This window comes from Phocoena sinus, chromosome 7, assembly GCF_008692025.1.
Source record: "Phocoena sinus isolate mPhoSin1 chromosome 7, mPhoSin1.pri, whole genome shotgun sequence".
In the NCBI taxonomy this organism is placed as follows: Eukaryota; Metazoa; Chordata; class Mammalia; order Artiodactyla; family Phocoenidae; genus Phocoena; species Phocoena sinus.
In genome coordinates, this window is record NC_045769.1 from 20974812 (window position 1) to 20999201 (window position 24390).

At 52.8% G+C, this 24390-nt stretch overlaps 1 protein-coding gene across 2 annotated transcripts; it reads left to right on the forward strand.

Moving 5' to 3' along the window:
• Nucleotides 1-1393: 1393 nt before the first annotated feature.
• IGFBP5 (insulin like growth factor binding protein 5) lies at nt 1394-23240 on the forward strand. 2 transcript variants are annotated; one of them, XM_032637025.1, is made up of 5 exons: nt 1394-2529; nt 16671-16900; nt 17203-17322; nt 18504-18626; nt 18742-23240. In XM_032637025.1, the coding sequence occupies exons 1-5, from the start codon at nt 2196-2198 to the stop codon at nt 18769-18771; spliced, it is 837 nt and encodes a 278-aa protein (XP_032492916.1). In that variant the 5' UTR covers nt 1394-2195; the 3' UTR covers nt 18772-23240. The 2 variants fall into 2 exon arrangements, with proteins under 2 accessions (XP_032492916.1, XP_032492917.1); XM_032637026.1 differs by having other exon boundaries at nt 18504-23240.
• Nucleotides 23241-24390: the final 1150 nt, after the last annotated feature.

Sequence of the window (24390 nt, forward strand, 5' to 3'; positions counted from 1 at the left end):
AAAGGGGTGACAGTCCCACCGCAAGTTCCCCCAAGTGGGGCAGCAGGAGCTGCCCAGCTCTCTCTGATCTGGCTCTGAAGTCTACGACCCACCCATGCCAAGTGCAGGAGGAAACGACAAGCCCCACCTTCATTCTTTGAAGACTTCAGCTCTCTTTCGTTTTACTTAGGAAAGAAGGGTCCTTAGGGTCCCCATAGATCACATGAGGTTCCAAAAGGGATAACAGTGTTCCTGGTCGGGATCGGCAAGTCCTGTGGTGACGTCAGCTCCGATTCCTGGGCTGTGCCTGCTGGCACCAGTGTCCCTCATAACAGGGGGTCCCTCTGGTTTGTCACCCAGTCCCTCCAGGGATGCGGCCCTGACCAATGGAAATACCCCTTTCAAAGAACCTGGAGGGGAAGGATGACTCCACTCTGCCTACCTTCCCTCTGACAACCCCACACCAGGACACTTCAGGCCTCCAGGCAAGATTTTCAGACCTAGCTTTCCTCCACAGTGCCAGTCTCTGTAACTCACTGCTGCCTACAATGCTGCCGCTATGAACGTCCCTTCGAGCAAGTACACACACACACACACACACACACACACACACACACACACACACAGCTTCCCTGGGCTAACAGTGTAACTGAAGGAAAGTGGCCACTTCTTCACCCTATGACCAAAGACAGCCACTCCACCAGCAACAGAAACACTACATTAAATCCCCTTCCCCAGATTTTTAGGGGGGAAATTCAGTTTTTCTTTTCTTTTTCTTTTCAGTCACCACCCATCACTGGCCACCCTACACTAACACCCACCCCAACACATACATGCGAGAGAGAGACAGAGACAGACAGACAGAGAGAGACAGAGAGACAGAGCGCGCGCGCGCACACACACACACACCTCTTACTTGGTCACTCAAAATCCAGCAGACAGCCATTTCCCAAAGCTAAGGAAGGATTTCTTGGGCACTGTATATATCCAGTTGGCTAATAAGAAAATACTTCTCCCTCCAGCCTGGGTCTTGGCTAGTTAAGGGGTGGGAGGGACCGGGAGACGGGTTACTCCGTATTGTATCCACCGTGCTGCGAAGAACTCTCCTTCACTCGCCCCCCCCCCGCCCCCCCCCGCGCCCCCCCCCCCCCCCCCCCCCCCCGCCTCCTGCCCGCTCTGGGTAGCCCTAGCCCCGTCCCCCGCGGCCCTTTCTCCACTCCGGGAGAGGAGGGCGCTGTTCGGGCGGAGAAGGGGAGCCCCCGTGTGTCTAGAAGGCCTCTCCCCACCCCCACCCCGTGTGAGTTTGTACTCCTTGGCATCCTTGCCTGGGTTGGGTGTTGGGGAGCTCAAATTGCAGCTACAAACTGGCTGGCAGCCAGGGGCCGTCTATTTAAAAGCGCCTGCTCGACCGGAGTCCGTAGTCTCTTTGGAAACTTCTGCCGGGGAAAAAGAGCTAGGAAAGAGCTGCAAAGCGGTGTGGGTTTTTTCCTTTTTTTTTTTTTTTTTTCTTTTCTTTTTTTCCCTCCTTTTCATCACCCCCTCCTCCGTTTGCACCCTGCTTCGGGCTTCACGCAGAACCTGCGAATTTCGAAGAGGTGCTGGCAGAGTGGGAGAAAAGAGGTGTTAGGGGCTTGGATTTGGTCTTTTTTTTTTTTTTTTTTTTTTTTCTCTATTTCCACATTTTCCCCCCACCCTCGCGGCTGCAGCCTCCGCCTTTTACCTGTTCCGAGGCAGCCGCGCGCCGCTGGCAGCTGAGGGTTAGAAAGGAGCCGGGTGCACTTTGAGATTTTAAACAAAAATTTTGAAGACGAATCTATTTTTCTCCCCCCGCACGCCCTCCTCCACAGCCTCCGATCTCATTATTCCGGTGGTGGTTTTGGGGTGAATAATTTTTGGCCCCCGCCCCGCAATTCTGACCAGGTCAGGCTTGGGGAGGGGTTGTTTCTCCCGCCTCCGATCCCTCTGCGTGCACCTGGCGCTGCTCTTTTCTCCCCTACCTGTTGCAAGTCCGTAATCTTTGCAACTGAGACTTGCTTGCAGGCACCCCAGCCCTCCATCGCTCCCTACATTTTGCAGTTGTCTGGCGGAGGCCACCTGCTCTACCTGCCAGAAATTTTCAAAAGAAAAAACAATTCTCCGCGCGCCCTCTTGGCCCCCTTCTCCCTTCATTCTCGCGCTCCTGCCCCGCCCCAGGTAAAGGGGGAGACTCGGAGAAGATGGTGCTCACCGCGGTCCTCCTGCTTCTGGCCGCCTGTGCGGGACCGGCCCAGGGCCTGGGCTCCTTCGTGCACTGTGAGCCCTGCGACGAGAAAGCCCTCTCCATGTGCCCCCCCAGCCCCCTGGGCTGTGAGCTGGTCAAGGAGCCGGGCTGCGGCTGCTGCATGACCTGCGCCCTGGCCGAGGGGCAGTCGTGCGGCGTCTATACTGAGCGCTGCGCCCAGGGGCTGCGCTGCCTCCCCCGGCAGGACGAGGAGAAGCCGCTGCATGCCCTGCTGCACGGCCGCGGGGTTTGCCTCAACGAAAAGAGCTACCGCGAGCAAGCCAAGATCGGTGAGCACGCTCAGTGTGCCAGGCAGCTATGCGGCGCACGGGCGGGGGACACGGCACAGGCTGGCCCGGCGCGCTCTGCCCAGCAAGTGGCTTAGAGCCTGGGTGCAGCCCGGGAGGAGGGCGGGGAGGGTCCTTGCCCCTCGGGATTGGAACCCTGGCCGATCCTGCTACCCGGGTTACTGTCTAGCCGAGGCTCTCCCTGTTTTCGCTTCTTTTCCTCGCTCCTGCCCACACCTCCTCCACCCCACCCCTCCCCCCTCGACTAAACACTGACTCTAAGATCCTATTCAGTCTCCAGGTCCAAATCCCCAGGTACTCAATCTCCACCTTACATTATTAACTCCCTCTCCACCACCCCCATCTACCCAATATGTTGTGGGGTGGGTTTGTTGGGGTTTTTTTTTTTCCTGAACTTGAAAAAAAATAATGTCTTTTGTTAAAGTATTGCTTTAACTGGGGACCTGGAGAGAGAGAGGCGTCACCGGTCTTCTGTGGTAATTCCACCTTTGTCCTTCCCAGCCCCCTACCCACCCCCCCTCCCAGTCCCTCCTTGACGTTTCTATTCTCCTACCCCACCAGACACACACGCACACTCACATGCCCACATAACACACGCACGCACGCACCCTTGGTAGCTAATGCCTTTTGGGTGGGGACTTCGATGCCCCTCCCACGTGCACACCCATTGCTCTTGAATCGATCGGATTGACCGTGGTCAATTATACAACATACTGAAATGCAAAATACCGTTTTTCCTCCCTGGAAGGGAAAGATTACTTTAGCCGAGCTCAGAGGCGGCGGGAAGGTGGTGAGGCGGTAAGTGGGGGAGGGCGGGAGTGATGGAAAGGGATAAAAAGGAAGGGTTTGGTGTTCCAGGGCTGGTGTTTGTCCCCGAACCTAACTCCTTTTCCCGTGCCCCAATTCAGATTTTACCTAGGAAGAAAGGTGGATACAGGGTTGGGAAGCCAGAAGAGGCATGAAATTCAGATATCACAGCTTCCCCGCCAGTGCTAATCGCCCACTCTCCCGCGTTGCCCCTCAAGCTCTCAAACCAGATCACAAGTGGGCGTGGTGTAAATGGAAGAGGGGCCCTGGAAACGCAGAATGCAAAATCAAGGGGGCGGAGACGGAAAAGCCAAGCTCCCGGAGCCTCCCCTCCGCCTCCAAGTAGCCCCGCCTCCGGGTTGCCCCGCCCCCAAAGTCTCAGTGCCAGGAGTCTCGGCTTTAAAAGGTTGACAGAGCTCTACTTTTCAATCAGAACAGTTCTGCGCCCCTTAGACTGGGTTTCCTTTTGGAAAGTTACTTGATCTTAAATTTTTAGCAAAAGTTTAATGAACTCTACACAAGAGTCTGGGTACTGAGACGTCGTTATCGGTCCTCTCCCAAAGGGGTTCAGATTTAGCTAAATAATGTTTATTCTGTGTAGTATTTTATTACTGGGACAACGTTCTTCTTACCTCCTATCCCCTTCCATTACGAGCACCCCAACGTGAGTTTTCTTAGCTGCACATACAGACACTGTCATGTAAGAAAGGAGTGCGTTGGCGCTTGAGAAGAGGCAGGAGACCTTTCCTGGGTTCGACCTGGATGCCCACAAACCCTGCAGGTTTTGCCTGTCGCAGGAGGCCGTCCCTCCAGCTTTGCAAGAGGTAGTCTTTCTCCAGGCTGCAGCCTGCAAAAAGGGAGAGAGAGAGCAACGTGCAGGCCCCGGAGGCCCCAGAGGCCGGTTTGTGAAGTTATTTTTATTAAGAGCCACTTTTCAAAGGCGGCCCCCCTCGCCTTCATCTTGTGGGATGTGGATTTGGAAAAGCTTAGCACGGGGTGGGGGGTGGGGTATGAATCGATTTCCTGGCTTGGAAGCGAGCGCTCTGGGTAACAATCCGGTCACATCGAAAGCATGAAAGCTATCGCTCAGCCGCATTCTGGCCCCATTTTTATTTGCCCAACCGTATGGTTGGTATGATGTGGTTGGTGTGGAGGGTGCCCGCGCGCGCAGCTGCTGGGAGAGCAAATGGGCGCATCCAACTTTCCAGTTCAACCCAACACACGCTCACACACACACACACACACACGCTTTTGTCCCAAGCAAGATGCCTTTTAGACTTCTCTGCAGCCCCTTCCTCAGCCCCCACCTTCAAGGTGCCTCTGGACCAACACGGAGCAGCCTTCCTCCCCGTCCCGCATCCTCATCCCCATCCCTCTGGAAGACTCCACCCGCCTAAAGCAGGTGCCTAACCCACTGTAGTCGCTGGATGGCTGCCCTTGACCGGTGGCCGGAGTTGACGCCTTCCTCCCGGATGGATGGGATGGGAGTGGGCTCTCCTGGCTAGAGCTTTTCAGTCCGAAAACCACTGGGTGGGTCCCCCAGAAGTTGGAGATGGTGCAGCGACGGTACTTAAAGAGAGCTCAACGAACAGAGAGAGGGAGGAGAGTGTCAGCTCCTTTAGGCAAAATTACTGCCCCCCGACACTCCACCACCACTCCTCCCTACCGATACCAGCAGTGCGAACTTGGATTTGCCCCAGATTTAGATACAGACATAGATGATAATATACATATGCACATATATCAAATATATATGGAGAGAGAGAGATTTAGGGGGTTTTTCCAACCAAAAAAAAAAAAAGTGCATTTCTAGAATCAGAAATGGGGAGCTGAGGAGAGCGAGATGGCAGGCAGCCAAAGCTTCTGGGAGGAAGGGCGGAGGGCGGGAGGGGACTGGTGTTTTGCTAGGCGCGTTGCTGAGCAACGGGAGAGGGCGTCCGCCCGCGAGCCTGGTGCCGGGAGCGCTCCGGGCCCTGCATTTTATTCTGGCCAGTTCAGGGGCAAAGATAGATATAGAAACAGAGGGCAATGTGAGGGAGGGCTAGAGGGAGGCGGGAGACAGGAGTTATTTACTGGGCCGAGCTCAATAAATATGGGTGAGCTGGGTCGAGTCAAGGAAGGACCGAGCTTTGCTCTGAGCATTGTTTGGAGAAGGAGGCTTGCGGCTTTACTGGCGCACATACTTGCCCGGGTCTGGAAGATCTCTCTTGTGCCTGTGAGATATTACGTTTGGGATACAGGGAGAAGTGGGTTCTGGGTTTCAGTTCTGTCATTTAGAAATAAGAGAGGAAGAACAGAAAATATGCTTCTGGGAAAGAAAGAAAAATTACCTAAATAAAAATGAATTCTGCCTTTGCTTCTTTGAGGAGTTTGGCCCTCCATCACCCTGGCTTCCATTCCCAGCCTGGTCCAAATGCCATGTTGAAATCAAGTTCCAGAGTTAGGTTTATTGGCCAAATTTTTGTCTGGGTTGAACAAGATCACGGAAAACTGAAGGAGACAGATTCCTTTCCCACCCATATCCCCTCCCTTTGAAACAAGTCTTTAAGAGGCTGGCTGTGCCCTGAGCCAACCAAAATGGGAGCTGGGAAGACGAGAGAGGGTGCTTTTAACTTGATTTTTCTTGCCTTCCCCCTCCCCTCCCTTCCCCCTCTTTCTGCTTTGTCAGTTCAGACTGGAAGAGCAAGCACAGTTGGCCACAGTGAGAGCTCATTTTCTTTCTACTTCTCCCCCTACCCTCCCCACCTCCACCCTGACCCCTTTCTTATCCCTCCCTCCCATCCCACCCCCTTCTCCATCCCCCAACTCCAAGGCCTTCCCCTGAGGGCTTCAGTTTTAACTTGGAGCAGCTGTGCGTTAGTCCTGGGGCTTGGATTGGATTTGAGCAGGCAGGTGGGCTTGCAGCTGCAGAGGGGGGACCAGCCTGACCTAGGAGCCAGAGGTCACCATGAGGGTTACAGCAAAGGGCATGGGAGCAGGAATCCCAGCAGAAACCCTGGTCCCCTTAATGGGGAAGGGGGGGGTGGTGGGGGAAGGGGGAAGGTGCTAACAGGAAAAGAAGGTGATTTTTGTTATCTAAAGTTTTTACTTTGTACCTGAGCAGTGTCTTTGAAACTCAGTTATTTAATGTATGGAAAATAAAATTTTGGAGAAGGGCCACCACACTCCAGGTCTTTTGCCTCCAGAAATTGGAAGAACACCATAAACAGACCAGGTACCAATGAGGTCCCACTGGAAGCAGAAGTGAAGAGGGAGGAGGCTGTTTGGTGAGGTTTTGTTTGAGATTTTGTTTTGCATTTTTACTATGGTAGGTCCAAAAGTTGCAACCCCCAGAGACCATCCTTCAAGTATAATCTGGACATACGTTTTCCAAAACAATGAGATTTATTACATGTCTGCAGGAAGAAATAAGCAAATTAAAAAAGCCAGTTCTAAGCTTCTGGTCCCCTCTCCCCATATCCACAGAGTCCCCCATTCTTGTTTCAAGCTCCAATTCTTGCCATGATATCTGTTATGATGTCTTTTTTTTTTTTTTCCTTCTTAAATATAAATCCAGAGAAGTGACTGGAAATCTCTATGAGAGGCAAAGTAGCCTTTCCTCCCTGGCCACTCAGCTTAGCTAGGTCCGAGAGTCTCTCCAGGAATTGTCTGGGTGTTGGCCAAAGAATGCTACAGCTGGAAGGAACCCGCAGTCATCATGGCATCATGGCAGTCAAGGCCCTCATTTTACAGATGAGGACTCTGAGGCCCTAAGTGCAAGTCACTAGCCCGGAATTAGGCACAGGGTTAGAGGCAGAGCCAGGGCTAGAACTCAGCCCTAGAATCGTGGTGAGCCTAGGCCTCCGTTCCGCTCTCCCTGGCTTTCTTCCTTAAGTCACTAGGTCTCTGGCCTCAGTCTGGTCTAACCTGCAATGAGGTCTTTGGCAAATATCACCCGAGGCTGTCATCCCATAGCTTTGGGGGGGGTGGGGAGCTGGGGGGGGGGGGCGGGTTGTGAGGATGAAATAAGAACTCAGAACTGGGAGTGCTCCATTTGAGGGGAAGAAGTGAAGTGGCCCCAAAGTGGAGAAGGCAGTACCCCTTTATTTTCAATCCCTCCCCGTTCTGTCCCTTTTTCTGCACGGTCTTGCAAGCAAGGCTGGCTTAAGCCAGTGGTTTGGGATGGGGGCAAGGAGGGTAGTGTGTTCAGTCAAGACTTCAGGTCCACGTGCCAAACCTCATTTCCTGAATGACAGGGAGCTGTCCTGATGCGGGCAGGCAGGCAGGCAGGCCCTCGCTGCTCCTTGGCTAGGCAGCGGTCCACAGTCTCTAAGGAGCCCACGGCACAGAAGTGGCCGGCTTCCCATGGCAACCAGCCTCCACCAGCACGGGCTTCCATGGAGCCGGGCAGCAAGATGATGAGATCTGAGCTCAGGTGGGGTGGGATGAGGGTGAGGGAGTGATTGGGGGATTTGCGCATCAGAAGAAAAAGAGAGAAAACCATATGCCACAAAAGTTGATAAGGAAGAGAGAGAGAAGGTCACCAGGTTTTTGAACGTAGTCAGGTATGTGGGAGCTCTTTCAGAAAGAGAGGAGAGGAAATCCTCCAGATTACAGCTGGGGGCCTCACGTTGATCTGAGGAATTGCTGAGAGCCATCCTCATATATCCTGGATGCTGGTGCAGCTCCTCCTTTGGGGGTTTCTTAAGAAGGAGGCAGATAAAGCTGTCTTCCCAATAGGTTAGACCAGCTGTCCCCAACCTTTTTGGCACCAGGGACCGGTTTCATGGAAGACAATTTTTCTACGGACCGGAAGCAGGGGTGAGGGGGAATGGTCCAGGCGGTAATGCCAGTGACGGGGAGCGGCAGGTGAAGCTTTGCTTGCTCCCTGCTCACCTCCTGCTGTGTGACCCGGTTCCCAACAGGCCACGGACCAATATCGGTCTGTGGCCTGGGGGCTGGGGACCCCTGGCTTAGACAACCAGGTGAGCCCTGGGGGGTGTTTTAAAGTAAATAGGTTAAAAATAATAATAATAAAGTAAATAGGTTATCTTATTTTTGATCCCTCACCTAAACCATCAGAGATCAGCCCTTCTCTTACCAAATCCTGAAGCAAAACCCAGATTGAATTTTCACTCAGAACCTAGCCTCATATGACCTCTGCTGGTTTGCAGAGATGTTTTACATGGGCCCCTATTATTCTGAACTGGGTAGATTGTACCATTACAGCTGTACTGGGGAGCTGCTCCCCAGTCTCCCTGTCACCTCAGTGAAGATGGCTCTCCTTCCAGACCCTTTAGAACAGCACTGTCCGATTGAAATATAATACAAGCCACATACATAGGTAATTTCAAACTTTCTAAGAGTCACATTTTTTTTAAAAAAAAGGTAAAAAGAAACAGGTGGAATTAATTTAAACTGTATGTTTTAACTCAACATACCCAAAATATTATAATTTCCATATATACTCAAAATAAGCAATTGTAATGAGATATTTTACATTCTTTCATGTTAAGTCTTTGAAATCTGAAGTGTATTTTACATTTACAGCACATCTCAATTCAAACACCAAATTTTCATTGGAAATACTTGATCTGTATTTTTAGTTTTCATAAGATTTACAGTTGAAAAAGTAGATTCGTATACCTGAGTTGCCCTAAATATACTCAAAAGTTTTCCAATAACCAAGGATTTTTTTTAATTTAAATGGAATAAATCTTAAAATTCAGTCCCACTAGCCACATTTCAAGTGCCAAAAGCCACATATAGCTAGTGGCCACCGAACTGGACAGGGCAGAGGCCACCAGCAAGCCCCTCCCATACCTGAGAAGGGAACTACTGTCTCTACTCTCCTCCTGCCCCAAAGAAGTCAAAAAGGAAAAGAGTCTGAGCTTTAATTGCCAAACAGGACAGACTCCCTTGTTTGACCCCTAGCAAGTCTCTCTTCTTAGGGGAACCAGGGTTGGGAGGGAAAAAAAAAAAAAAAAAGTGTTCAAACCATCCGCTCCCTGCCGCCCCCTTCTGGTCATACAGGACTTTTCAGGGAATTTGGCTACTTAATTGTGCTGTTCTGAATGGGCCGTGATGAGTCACCAGTGGGAGTGTGGCCAGGTCAGAGAAATGGTCCCTCACTTCCTGCCTCTCCTCATCTCCTCTTCCCCCATTCAAAGGCTGCCCCCCACCCCACCCCCCATTACCTTCTGGTTTGGGGTGTATATAGGAAAGAGATAGAGACGTTTCTACTGAGCATGTACCTTCCCCAAGTCCAGAGAGATGCTGGATGGCTGGATATACTCATCTTAGGAGTTGCGCATAACTGTGTATCTCTTATGGGTAAATTTATCACCAGCTGCCGCCCAGGGATCAAGAAATGTGTGCCAGAGTCATGGCCCTGAATCCTAGTTTGTCCCCAGGGAGAAAAAATAAGGAGGATCCTTCCTTTACAGTGGAGGATGTGTGAGTGGGACCCCAGCCTTTCATTCTGGGGAAGTGCCGCCAACTTGACACCTGCCATATCTACACTGTGGAAAGGTGATGGGTCACCTTTTCTCTCTCCATCTTTAGGTAAAAAGACCTAGTGCCTTAATGCAGCATGAAGGAATGGGATTAGACAAAGGACAGACTCCCAGGCTGAGTTCTCTAAGTGGGAACCAGTTCTCAGAAGCTCTTGGGCAAAGCCCCTCTCACCTGAGGTTGGCAATCAGACTCCCCAGAGATGAAGGTAGAGCCATCACTTCCCAGCAGACCTTTCTTCAGTCCAAGGCGCCTGAGATCTTGTGATCTACAAGTAGACACCTGTCAGCCACATATCACAGCAACCAGATTTTTAGTTGATGATGGGAACAAGGGAGGTGGGAGGCAACAGAGACCTACCAAGGCAAAGACCTACGCTGAGAGTTCATTAGCACGTAGCAGCTCATAGAATCCTCACAACCCTATGGAGAAGGGGCTGTTGTCCTCCTCCCCATAACTCAGATGAGAAAACTAAGGCAAGGAGAGGAGAGGAAGCAACTAAGAGAGGTCAAAGTACACCTGCACCAGGATTTATTGAACCACGGTTAGCAGCCCCATCTTCCTCCCAAGAAGGATGACTGAAGGTCAAGGGCTGGTAGTCTGGCTCCTGACTCTGTTTCTTTGCTTTGCTCTATGGTGTCTTTATTTCTGTGCTCAGGATAGAGATGTCACATACCCACGTTTGTTTTCCTGGCCTGAAATGGCTGGGGGCTGTAAAGGAGCTCAGGGGGCTAAGCCTGTTGCTCTCTCTGTCCAGTCACTAACTCTCTGAATCTGCTCCCTGCCTCTGCCATGTACCCCAGGTCAGCAAGACTCCCCTCCAGTGTCTTTTTGCAACTCCTCCCTTCTTGCAAACTGGTTCCTTAGGGTAACAGTCGTTTGGGTTTCTTTTCCTCTTGGGAAGTCAGTGTTCCTTCCCTTCTCAGCCCATAATTCAGGTGAAGAAGAGCCCAGAATACATGTCTGTTACTAACCACAGAGGAAAAGAAAACAGAGTCTTCCAAGAGAGACTGGGGCAAGGTAGGCACTGGTCAGTGATGTTACGGGTAGGAGCGGGGACGGTGCAGCTCCCCTGGAAGGCTCTGCGGCCCTCCCTACTGCCCCATCCCCTTTTTCTTTATGCAAAGGCACACACAGTGTAATTGAGTCTCTTGGCATCTGCAGCTGGGAAATGGTCAAACTTCAGGAGACTGAGACATGTCTCACATCTTCTTAAACAGTGAGCAGCTGATCCAGCATTTTCGCAGAAGCCTTACGTGTAGCAAAGAGCAGGAGACTGCAGGTTGGCTAGGAAACAAGGCCAAGTGGAGAGGAGGCACGGAGAATCCAGCCATACCCAGGCATGGATCAGTGCCCTCGGACGAGCTGCCCAGGGGGATTTTCGGCAGTGATGGAAGTGTCGTCGATCTGCGCTGTCCAACACAGTAGCCACTGGCCACATGTGGCTATTGAGCCTCAGAAATGTGGTTGGAGCATCTGAGAAGCTGAGTTTGTAATCTGACTTAATATTTATTCATTCCAACTGTATTGGACAGCACAGTCTTAGATCAAAGAAGCCCAGTAAATCCAGGGGACCCTACTTCTTCCCACTTCTGTGAGGCTCACCCCCCTGCCGCCTTGTTCCCTCTGCAGCAGCTCCTGTGTTTAAAGGCAGGTGCATGGGTGACATGACCCCTCAGGGTATCCACTGAGCTCTAACATGCCGCAGCTGGCATTACAGAACTGCTTGCTCCTAGACCTCCTGCGCTCTGTCTCGTGAGCAGATTCACGCATCTCTCCATTTAAAGATTATTTATTGAAGACCATAGGCTGGAGAGACCAAGATAAATGACAAAGCTCTCCCCTTAAGAAGCTTACTGTTTGAATTCCACAGAGGGAGCTAGAATGAGAGGCAGTGGAAACCCAGCTCCCCTTTTCATTCCTTGTAGAGAGATTCTGGGTGAACCCCTCTTGTCTTCTGGCTAGGAAAAGAGACTACTCCCAGGTCCAAGTGGCCTGGCAAAGCCCCACATCCTTCCTGAGCTGCGAGTTCCAAGTACACCTCAGCTTCTTCAATTTCCGTAGGCGAAGTCACAATATTTGGTCCACCCATTTTCTCTAAGTTTGATTATGAGGTCAAGATAGTGTGGGAAACAAACACCAGGCTGGGCCCAGGCTGTTAATGGTGCCAAGGTAGGACTAACAGCCCTAGGGTGGAAGGTTCGATTGCAGGAAGCAGAAGGTCCCCAACTGGACCCGCCCCATCGCTGGGCTCGGGGAGCAGGTGGGATGAGAAGGCTTCGTAAAAGCAAGTGCCTGGTCCTGCTGCTAAAGCACCCCGCGCTGCCCGCAGGAGAACTACAGTGAGAGGGCGGGTTGGAGACCGTGGTGGGGCTTGGGGAGGGAGCATGCATTGGCACTTGTGCTGTGAGGAGCAGTGCCCACCCTGGGATGCCTCTGGGTCCACACTGGCTGGGCCTGCACCCAGACACACTCAAGGTTCACTGGGGGAATTCCCTGGCGGTCCAGTGGTTAAGACTCGGCACGTTCACTGCCGGGGCCCTGGTTCAATCCCTGGTTGGGGAACTAAGATCCCACAAGCTTCATGGCATGGCCAAAAAAAAAAAAGGTTCACTGGGACATGAGGATGGCACAGTCCTCAGGCAGGTTTCCGTGTTGCCCTGGGGAGTGCCTCAGTGGATGTTGGTGCATCAGGGTGAACGCACAGCGCCTTGTGAAGGAAGGAGAAACTGAGTTGCCCACCCTAACACGGCAGGGGCTGGGAGCATCAGAGAGCCCGGGTGGCAGGACTGGGGGCAGAACAGAGCAGAGAATCAGATAGTTATCCAAAGGTAAATATCGGGACAATGTGAGAACCCTTGCTTCCTCAGTTGTTGGATAGATCATGAAGCTAAAGGGCCCTGCCTCAACAGCTTCCCAGAGGAGGGAACAATAGTGAACATTCCCTCGCCCACTCTCTGCAGAATCCTTTCAAAATAACATCTAGAGATAGGAAGGGAGGTCCTAGATCTGTTTCCCTTCTTTCCCTGACCGTGTTTCAGGTGCAGATTCAAGAAACAGCAGGGGGTTACACACTGATAGCATTGCCCCTGCCCCACACCTGCCTTCTCCACCCTGACCCCCCGTGGGTCCTTCCCAGTCCGTGCATGTCCATCTCCCTGACTCTTTCCACGCATGCCGCAGACACACAAAGAGGGGAGGATTGGGGTGGTTGTCAGAGAAGTAGGAGAGGGAGGCACACAAATTCCAGATTTTAAAATTGTTTACAGTCCCTACAAGGAAGCGCCACGGACGTGTTCTGCGGCCATCGGTCTCCTCCGCCACCTACTGGCCGTATGGAGGTATTGACATGCTGGTCGACTGGGTTCCAGAACCTACTGCATTGCTAAGCTCCCTGGATTGCTATTCACGTGCAGGGCAACTTCACCAGGAAGTCCTCCCTTATACCCCACCTAAATCCCTTCTGCAACACTGCTCCATTTTCTTTGGATGAAACAGCTCAGGAGCTGCCAGTCTACTTGTGCCTTCTTGTTTTATCTAAAACTTAAACCCTTCCAAAATTGCAAGCCTATTTATGACTCAGCTACAAAGCAGCTGAGTAGGGCTAGTTGGCTCTGACATCCCAGCTCCAGTCTTACTTTCCAGCCCTTTAATCTTCATGGCTCTGCCCTGGCTCCGCTCCAAGTTTCCGCTGTCTCTCTGGAGCCTACAGGTGACCACAAGACCCTGATTAGTATCTTTGATACTCGACTCTCCGGCTGCCTAAGTAATAGGTCCCATGGGGTTAAGTGGCACCGAAACCCGGGAGGCACATCAAAACTTTAAGTCTGCCCTTCAGAAACAGCCAAAGAGACTGCAAACTGGGGAGGGTATGCCCTCAGGAACCCGGCCTTGGTGAGGCCAGGGGAAGGACAGAGGGTTTGCAAAAGTACTTTGAGTTCCTTAAAGAAGGCACTTCGTTCTCCAGTATCATCCTTGCTTAGTCTCAAAGCTAACACTGTTGGACAAAAGACCAAGAGAGGTCAAAGTAAATTGCCCCAAAGTTTCTTGAACCATTGTTAACAGCCCTGTCCTCCTCCCAGGAAGGGTGAGTCAAGGTTAAGGGCAGCCACAGCACTTCACAAAGATCCTAAAATATGAAGAGTCTTGAGAAGGGCTGCTGACATTGGGGGAAGGTGGGCATTAGCCAATGTACTTCCACGACCACCAAAGCCAGAGAGAGAAGCTCCGTGAGAGAAGGTGAAACGGCATCTGGTGGATCACACCCTCTGACCAAAGGGACAGAGGGCCCCCAAAACAGGCGACCAGAAGAAGGTGGGTGGCACTCCCACCCCAGATATCCTTAAGAGCCAGAAATAGTACCGCTGGGATGGGTGCATGTACTTGTGGACACAGGGATGGACTATTGGAGGGATTCGGGGAGCTGGAACAGCCAGCCACTGGGAGTAAGCAGCGCCGGGGACCTCTCCCGGTGAAGATCCCAGATCCACAGGTGCCCCTGAGGACAGTCTGCTTTCCCTCTGGGCCAGGCCAGAGCAGCCCCCAAAGGAGATGCTCATCCTTCCTCCATGCGTCCCACACCCAGCCCTCTCGCCCTCCTCCCCTCCCTTCACCTGGTTACAATCTTGATTGGGGAAGGGGTGTGGCCATGCACACCCAGAATGCTCCCAGCCTTTCAATGGCAACCATCTCTTGCCCTCTCCCCCGCCCCCCCACTGCTCAAGCGAGGGTCAGAGTGCTTGGGGATGCCCAGAGAGTCTGAGTGAAGTGTCAAGTCACTCAGTAAGATGTGACTAGGCAATGGTTCGCTTTTCCTCTCCTCACCCCCTCCCTCAAGACCTGGGCCTCAGGTTTGGGCCTGAATTACTAGATAACAGAGCCCTAATCTTTCACTTTGCACAGAGTCCCCCAAATCAGCTTGCTCCACCCTGCATCCCACCCCCATCCTAGCTAATCCCACAACCAGGAAAAGTTGGTTTACGCCAAAAACATCACTCTGTTAGCTAATCTCCAGAAGGCTCCATTCCACCTGCCAGGTGCATCACCTTGTTGATTTATCATCCCGGTGGGTTTTTTTTTTTTTTTTTTTTTTTTTTCCGGTGGGTTTTGATAGAGTCAGAGCACAGGGCAGGACATGGTGGGAAGACGGAGTGAAAGGCCAGAAGGGGACAGGGATCCTGGTACTGAATTTTGTTCAGGGAGAGCCTGCCCACTGCTTTGTCATTTGCTTTCTCACACCTTCTTCTCCAGAAACTACTTCCCTTCCTCTCCCGTGGATAAATACCCAAATCAGCCGCCACCCAGGACACTGCAAACCTCTGGAGGCTTCTTTAGGGTGGGGAACTTCCCTGCCAGGGCCTTAAGGACTGGATTACCTATTTGATTAAATCTGACAAATCCCGAGCCAAGGGACAAACAGGTGCTTGGGTGCTTCCTGCCACCTGCCATCCTGACCAGGTTAGGCCAGGCCTCCAAATACCTCTCTTAACACACACCTGGAACTTCCCCTGGGCTGAAATCTCCTGCCCCGGGGACACCAAACAGTGTCCTCTCACAGAACTGCTCCCTCCCTGTACCTCTCCTCGACACCACCTCCTCAGATTCCTCTCCTTCTATTTCCCAACCCATGCCTTGCCATCTCAGCTCCTGGGCAGCCCGGTGAGAGCAGCGAGGGTGGACAACAGGCTTCTTCTTCAGTCTATTTGAGTTATTCAGGGTCACCCCACAAAGCCCTATTTTCTTTTTCTAGAATTTGAAAAGAAAAGAGGGCAGTGAAGACAGGGTTCCCTGCCCGCACCCCCCCCCCGCCCTACACCTGCTCTCACTCTGGGCATCCTGCCCACGCTCTACCCACCTGGGAAGAGCAATCGAAGACCTCCTGCCCTGGGTCTGCCTAGGCTGGTGGGATCAGGGCGCTGAGAGGAGGGACCCAGAGAAGGGCGCCTGTGAGATGAGAATTTCATGGAAATCTGTGAACCAAGAAAAGGCCGGAGGCTGGAATGAACAGATCGACAAATAAATGAACAAAGTCCTAGTTCTTTAAAGGTCATAAGTCAGCTAAATATAGACTGTCACCAAGTCACTGCTATATATAACCGCTCCACCCGCAGCCAGCAGTCTGCCTCTCTTGGCCTGGAGCTGAGTTATGTCCCAGCCTCCCAGGGCACAGAGCACAGAGCCAGCTCTGAGAAGGAAGCAAGGCCCCGGGCTTCCACGTCCCCCCGCCCAGCCGCCGGCACTGATCCCCTCCAGACCCCACATTTCTGGCTTTCCTGGCTCCCCTCTTCCTGTTCTGCCTGATGGTCCCCACACCCCTGCCCGTCCAGACACCCCAGGACCCTGCTGCCCTTGGTTTCCCGGCTCCAGATATACCGCAACTCCAGCAGTTCCGAAAACACCAAAAGGATGGACTTGGCCTCTTGTCCACGTTCTGGCCATTGCCTATTTCCCCCCGACAGCCTAGGTCTCCAGATTGTGTTCTTACATCGCAGCCCCGCCTCCGGCCACCACCCCATCGACTTAGCCAGCCGCCCAACAAGCAAGCCCCTTCCCACAGCCCTCGCCCTCCCCGTCCCCAGAATAAACTCTCCCTCCTGTCCGACGTCCCCTCCTGTATCAGCCTGACTTTTCCAACACTCTCCTACCCCATGAAGTCGCCCTGGATTTCCCACCACTTACACGAGTGTCGACTCGTGCCCTGGTTCTCAGTTCCCTGCTTTCCCCAGTTTGGACGAGTCCAGGAATGCAGAGAGCCCGTGCCCTCACCCCAATCCTTCGAGCCTCGGGCTCTGCAAGGCTGGGCCTCAGCCCCCTTCTCCCTGCAGAAAGAGACTCCCGCGAGCACGAGGAACCGACCACCTCCGAGATGGCGGAGGAGACCTACTCGCCCAAGATTTTCCGACCCAAGCACACCCGCATCTCCGAGCTGAAGGCCGAGGCCGTGAAGAAGGACCGCAGAAAGAAGCTGACCCAGTCCAAGTTCGTGGGGGGAGCTGAGAACACCGCCCACCCCCGGGTCATCTCTGCACCTGAGATGAGACAGGAGTCTGAGCAGGTGAGTCTCAAGGATTCTCTCCCCATCCCCCTCTGCATCCACACCCCGCAGCCTCTGCCACCGCCCCAGCTTTCCACCTTAGCCCGCGTCTAAATGAGCGTGCGTGGTAGCACTTTATACGCCCAGGGGGCGCGGCAGGCGAGGCGGAGGGAGACCTTGGGTGGCAGGTATTGGAGACAGAAGGCGGTGACTCTCCGTACAGACCCTTTACCACGCCCCCCATACCCCAGCCACGCTTTCTGCACGTCCTGGTGGTTCCCGCGGGTCCTGGCACACCTCTCACCCCTCCTGTCCGCACACAGGGTCCCTGCCGCAGGCACATGGAGGCTTCCCTTCAGGAGCTCAAAGCCAGCCCGCGCATGGTGCCCCGCGCCGTGTACCTGCCCAACTGTGACCGCAAAGGATTCTACAAGAGAAAGCAGGTACGCCCCGTGCCGAGCCCCAAGTTCAGGGCACTTGCCAGAAACCTCCACCTCTAAATGCCTGGATTTCTGTCATTAACAACACTTTGTCCCAAACCTCCAAAATCCTTGCACCCGTCACAATCGTGATTGTCCCCATTCCCTCCTACACTATAATCTACTGACGTTTTAATGATTCACCTTGCATACATGAATTCATCTAAAAAGGAAACTTTCTATCACTGCGTCAGGTCACACGTTGGGTGTGTTATTTTCTGATAGGCACACATAAATATATACATATACATGCCTCTAAAACATGTTTTAACCACATACCGCTTGAAATCATTTAGTGTCCCATTCACAGCCAGGCTACCCTTTGGGCAACTGCTGGTCAAGCAGTTATCTGAGCCCGTTAAGGAGTACGCGTTACCTTAGGGTAGTGATCTCAGACTACCTAGGGCATCAGTGTCACCCCGAGGTCTTGTTAAAACACTGATTGCTGGTCCCACCCCAGAGTCTCTGAGGGTAGGTCTCGGGCAGACTCTGAGAATTCGCATTTCTAACAAATGCCCTCCCAGATGACTCTGATGAGGGCACCCCTCCTCTAGGTTAGGAGTCAAGAACCAGACAGCGTTGCGTGAGTGCTTGGCTCTCCTGTTTACTAGCTGTGTCCTCTTACCCCAGTTAGTCAATGTCTCTGCCTCCAGTTTCTCATGTAAGATGGAGAATAATTGTACCTATTATTCTCACACGATTATGAGGAATAATGGACTAATCTTTATAAAGTACTTAGAACAGTACCTACAATATAGTAAGTGTTAGACGGTGCCTTGTATGTGATACAGCTATACAAGTGATGCCTCCTATTATTACTATTATTTAACAATTTAATTTATCATCATTTTCATCATCATGATCAGGTTATATCATTCTCTGGAAAATACCAAGTTGGAGGACCCTGAATGGGTGACATAAAACAAAGTCGTAGGAGCTAGCCTAGGGAAGACTGCCTAAATCAGCACTTCCCCCCCACTCCGTCCGCCCATGCAGTGTGGACACCAGAACCCCCAGGGTTGGGTACAGCTCCCTCAACTCTCCAGGGGTGAGGATCTGTCTTGAGGCAGGGAGGATGAAGGGCCAGGCAGGAGCAGAGCCTCGGGGTACAGCCATCCTCACTGCCTGTCACTCTCCCACCCCAGTGCAAGCCTTCCCGTGGCCGCAAACGTGGCATCTGCTGGTGCGTGGACAAGTACGGGATGAAGCTGCCAGGCATGGAATATGTGGACGGGGACTTTCAGTGCCACACCTTCGACAGCAGCAATGTTGAGTGACGCGTCCCCTCCCCATCTTTCCCTCACCCCATCCCACCCCCCCAGCCCCGACTCCAGCCAGTGCCTCCCTCCACCCCAGGACGCCACTCATTTCATCTCATTTAAGGGAAGAAAATACATATATCTATCTATTTGAAGAAACTGAGGACCTCGGAATCTCTGGCAAGGTCTCAACTTTGAAAACGGCAACAACGGAGATGCACAAAGCTAAGGAGACACCCCCCCCCCTTTAAAAAAGTTTTTCTTTTTGAGGCAAGTTGAATGAACAGGGAGGGCAAGAGAGGAAGAACAAGAGAAAGAAAAGGGAGGGAAGCAGATGTGTGTGAGAGAGGGGAGGACGAGTAGTCACAAGAAGGAAAAGCGGAGCGTGGGCTGGAAGCAGCCGCCTTTACGTCCAGCCCCGGCCCGAGGTGGGAGCCGCTTGGGCAGGAGCGGGTGCAGCCCCAGGTGTGGCCTTCGATGACACCCTTGGAATTTGCCCAGTTTGGATGGGTCACAGGGGGAGAAAGGAAAAGACAGCAGGCGTCAGTGCCTCTCCTGGATCACTCTCCCCCTGCATCCAGCAGCTTGCACGGCTCGACAGGTCCTTCCTCTCCTCCCACCCCGACACTGTGTTCTCTCTCCCTCAAATTTACAAAACCTAAAATGCATTCCATTTCTCTCAACACAAAGCAAATTCATAACTGAGTGATATTAGATAGGTAGGTGTCCCTAAGTGGATCCATGAATATGAAGTATGTGTGCATATTTCACTCCCCCTGCAGACTCTGAGAAATCAATCCACACCCCCAATAGTGGGAAGATGGGTTCTTCCAGGGCGGCTAAAACTCTGCGCTGAATGAAGCCTGTAGTTTCAGCCCTTCGTTGCATCCAATTCGCAGCTAGCACAGCCTTTGTGGGGGAGGATAGGCTGGAAAAACAAAAAGTGGGCTTGTATTTATCTACAAGGCTCCATATAGTATTATATAGGCATATAAATCTATTTTCTTGATTTTTTTCTTTCTTCCTTCCTTTCTGTCAAAGGTTTGCATTAACTTTTCCAAGTAGTTCCTCTGGGGGCATTGAAGAGCGTCCTTATTCTGGGAAAACCAAGAAAACCCATCTTCTTGTAGTACAACCCATAATGCCTGCTTCCCATGAGCAGCGGCAAACTCAACCCTTCGTGGGACACAGTGTTGGATTTTTTTCGTGATTTCCCGTGTGTGTGTGTTCATGTACCACCAAGCCAGGTGGATAAGCACACCCAGTGGTGCACCCACCAAGCTCCCCAGGACATCCCATTCACCTTTAGACCCTTGGGAAGTCACTGTCTCTGGACTCCCACACCCAGTGAACCCAATAGGTCCAAGTTTGACCCCCTGGTCCTGCCCAGCCTTTTTGTTTCATCTGGACAGAGCCTGCCTTTGGAAAGCCTCTTTCAGCCTTCATGCTGGCAGAGCAGGAGAGAGACTGAAATGAGAGACGGCAAAGAGGGAGATGGAGGTGAAAGGTTTAAATATGGGGAAACAGTAAAAGTGATTGTTCAGGCCAGAGTAGATGAAGCGAGGGGCAGAGAGCTGGAGAGACAGGGGGCTGACTGTCCCACTCTAGCTTTGGAGCGAAGAGACAGAAAAGAGAACAAAGCCAAGAGACACTTCCCTGGGTCCCCACCTGATAATGCCTCTGGAATTTAAGGGGAAGGAGAGAGGAAGAAGGGGGAACAGGTTGTAAGAGAGAAATGTGCTTAATCCAGACCTTGGATCCAGGGAAGGTGGGTTAACTTTCGATGGGTTCTAGACTGTAGCGGCTGGACAGAAACAGGATCAGTAGAGAGCAGCCGTAGTTTGGAAGGGACAAGCCTATGTGCTCACCTGCCCACCTTCACCCTGCAATAAGGGACTGAGGCCAGAGCGGGTTTCAAGCTCTTCATCCACTCTGGCCAGTTCTGGCTTCCGTCCTGGGGTGGAGGATGGCGGAAAGGCCCAGGACAAGCGGGGAATGTGTGTTTTGGGGGTGCTGTCATTTGGCAGCCAGACTTTGAACCAAGAAACATCCCATCCTCCATGGACTCCCCCCAACAAATGGGCGGCCCTGGGGCTGCCCTCTGAGGATGGAGATCGCCGGCCAGGAGAAGGGTCTTGGACATGGCAAAGGAGACCCTTTCTCGCTGTGAACGCAGCTTTCTCCACTCTTTCCTGATGACGTGACGCCGTGGAGACCACACCAGCATCTAACTTGGGGACGGTGAAGAGGGATAGCTAAGGAGCAAACACACTTCAGCTAGTGGAAAGTCTGCAGCTCTGGAACTTGGGGGGATTTCTCCTGCTTCCCCGGCCAGGACGGTTGGCTGGGATGGAAGAGGCAGTCGATCTTCGCAGGACAAAGGGCCTGATGGGGTTGGCAGCCGTAAGGACTTCCCTGACCTGCTGTGTCACCGTGCCCCATCTCTCTGCGCAACTGTCCCCAAGCCCCCGATTCACATTTCAACGTCTTAGGCCAGTATCGTCAGCCTTCCCCACTTCACTGTTCTTTCCGCCCATTCTTTCTTTGCATCTTGATCAGTCGTCTACCTGGGATCTACCGAGTGGATACTGGGGGGTCATTCCCCCTAAGAAAAGACTGAACCAGGGATTTGCAGAGCTCTCCCCACCCCCCCCAAGGCCTGGACCTGGTTCCTGGTTACTGAGAGGGGCTGTCTTTTCCTCCCGCTGTTTACTGGACTTTGAAGGGGCCTGTGCTCCTTCCATGGGCTCTTTGCCGTCAGCCGTAAGGTGGGGGATTGGGACCTGCTTTAACGCCACCCGTCTCTTCAGGCCTCCAAAGCTCACACTGACTAACCCAAACCTGTGAGTCTCTCTCTAGTGCTTGCAGGGAGGACGGAGCGGGGGGAGGATTCTGGTCAGCTGGCCACTCCCTAGAGGATGCTGGACCTTCAGACAGAGGGAGGTCTGGCCTGAGCCCAGGGTGGGAGCCCATGGGGAGGGAGACATTGAGGAAGGTGAGCCCTCCCCTGGGCGAGGTGGTGGGAAGGCAGGTGTGGTGAGCTGCCAGCCGTGAAGTCCCGGAGCAGGGACCTTCTTGACCCCAGGCTGCCTGTTGGCCACTGTCTGCTCACCCAGAGGCCTTAGGCTCTGGGTTTTCTATGGCCTCAAGTCTAAACGTTGGCCCACTGCGCCAACAGGAGGTCTCTCCCCATCCCCCTTTGACTCATGCCTCGCTCTGGCAGTGAAGACCTGTGTCCGCCTCTACTGCCAGGTCACTTAGGGAGGCCTAGCCAGGACTGATTCCCCCTGCCCCTAGAGCTGCCCCACGCACAGGGGCAAAGCAGGGCATCTGGGATGGAAGAGACTCGAAAGTTTCTCAGACAGCCAGGCCTGCACATACAGGCCTGGAGACATTTAGCCCCCACACGGGGGGCGAGGATGGGAGGCCCTGTGTGGTCCCATCCCTTGTCCCCTCGCCCATTTCCCTATCACCACCTCTGTGGTCTCCATGGTAACCCAGCAGGGCCAACCCCCTCCGGGGAGGCGGGCCTGGACCACCACTCTCCCACTGCCCAGCTCGTCAGCAGCCACAGGGCTACCAAGCAACTGGCAAGCCCCCCTCCAACTGGGGCAGTGCCCCCCCCATCCACTTAGCCCCCAAGAGGGATCCAGCTCAGATGACATTGCAGAGAGGAGTGGGCCAAGGAGAAGCAACCCTCTGGTCTAGGAGAGGACAGATTTGGCTTCCAAGAGAAAGGAGGCTCTATTTTGAGAGGTAGTGGGCCAAGGGAACAGAGGTTACCGGCCAGCAACCTGGGCGTTGTACTGTCTTTATTTTTAAAACCACTAAAGTGCAAGACTTATTTTGCACTATTCTCCACTTTTTTTTTTTTCTCATAGGCTTTTGGTGTCTTTTTATAAACATACTTTCTTGGTTTTCTAATGGAGTATATAGTTTAGCCATTTCCACAGACTCTGGCCTCCTCTCTTTAACTTTTTTTGGATGGGGGAAAGGGGAGGTGAGGGGGGTCAGCCGCCCTGCACCCGTTCACCCCGCCTCTCTGGTCCTCGGCCACCAGCCTGAGTCCCGGACCGTCCACCACCAGCATCACACGGTAGCCCACACGGATAGACAGTTGTCAGACAAGATTCCTTCAGATTCCGAGTTGCCTACCGGTTTGTTTGTTTTTTAGACAGCAATAACCACAGCACATATTACTGTAGTTCTTTATAATTTGACATACATACATACCATAGCGCTATTCTCTCCTCTTTATTTGCTTTCAACTTTTTTTTTGTTAATAAATGCTCATAATCTTTACTGGTGAAAAGGATGACAAAAAACAAAAAACCAACAAACAAAACCTGTTTGTGGGAAAAAAAAAAAGAAAAAGAAAAAGCGGGGGGAAAAAAATCACCTGAATGTGGAAGAGCTCGCCTCCTGTTTAGTGTTTTGTACGTAAGGAAATAAAAAACGAGAAAAACAAAAAAAAACAAAACAAAAAACCTGAGGATCTCACGTTTTATTAAAAAAGTGAAGATTGCTGTATACTATTTATTCAACTTATAATTTATGTTACTCCTTGGTCTTTGTCCTTTGTCGCGACAAAGCATTTATTTAATAAAGTCATGCATTCAGTTAGCCTGCGTCACCTTCCTCCGAGGGTCCAGGGAAGGTAGGCGAAGGGAGAGAGAGGACAGAGGGAAGGAGAGAGGACCAGGTGGAGGCAAAACCAGGGCCTGCTCCCTCCAGAGGGGCCCCCAGACCCAAACCCAGGCGCCCCCTTCTCCATCTCTCCGAAACCCTTTCAGTGAGTTCACTACACAAGGCGCTTAGGCGGGAGGGTGGTCCTGCAGCTTCAGCAGCGTTATCACTAGGACTGTTATCATTTTTACCATCTAATCTCAGCTCCCGCTGCTAAAGAAAGCGATCTTAATCAACTCCTAAGCAAATGATGGGTCTCTTCTCCGCAGAGAGGACTTTAAGGAAGGCAATGCTAGAATGTTCCTCTCAAGCTCTCAACTCCTGGGAACCTCTGGCAGAGGTGAATCCTACCTCCTGCTCTTGCCCAGCACCCCGTTGCCATTTCCACCCGCTGAAGAGGAAAGTTATGAAATGGCTAGTAACCCTGATTTCAACCCTCCAGCGGCGTAAGGACCACAATTCCTACACTGTTCTACCATCCGCCCTTCCTTCCTCCGGCCGCTTCTCCTCATCTCCATGTCCCCTCTTTATCTGCGAGCCCACAGCAGGGCACTGCCCTTCATGCATCCCCCTGACCACCCCCAACAAGGGCCTCCATCCATGGGCACAGCAGGGGGACAGAGTTGGGGGCATCTCCCCTCTGCCCGACCCGGACACCCCGCCCCGCCAGTGCCCTGCCCCGTCCGAGTCACATGGCAAAGCAGAGACATTGGGAGTGTCCCTGCCTGGCAGGGGGCTGGCCTGTCACTGGGCATGTGTCCTTCGGACGCATCACTGAAGCTCTCTTCCCTGAGACCACTGGGCCCGTACACAGCTTTGCAGTGCAGCTGTTCAGCCAGCGCCCGGCAGTGACGGCAGAGATTGGAGGGTGTGACAGCTGCGCCGGGAGGCCAGAGACGGACCGGCCTTCCTCACTTTCCTGGGCAGGAGAGCTGATGAGTTGTGCTGGGCGGGGACAGGAAGAGTGGCACGCAGGAAGGCCGTGTGGTCCAGGTCAGGCCACATGGCATCACCTGCCCCGGGACTGTCTCCTGGCCTCTCCGTTGGCAGCTGTTCATCCACGTACTGCCTGGGGTGGGTGGGGGGC

Coding starts and splice junctions, on each gene's coding strand:
- IGFBP5 (XM_032637025.1), top strand. CDS start 2,196: ATGGTGCTCACCGCGGTCCTCCTGCTTCTGGCCGCCTGTGCGGGACCG. Junction 16,901..17,202: donor TGAGACAGGAGTCTGAGCAG/GTGAGTCTCAAG, acceptor GTCCGCACACAG/GGTCCCTGCCGCAGGCACAT. Junction 18,627..18,741: donor ACACCTTCGACAGCAGCAAT/GTTGAGTGACGC, acceptor ATCTCATTTAAG/GGAAGAAAATACATATATCT.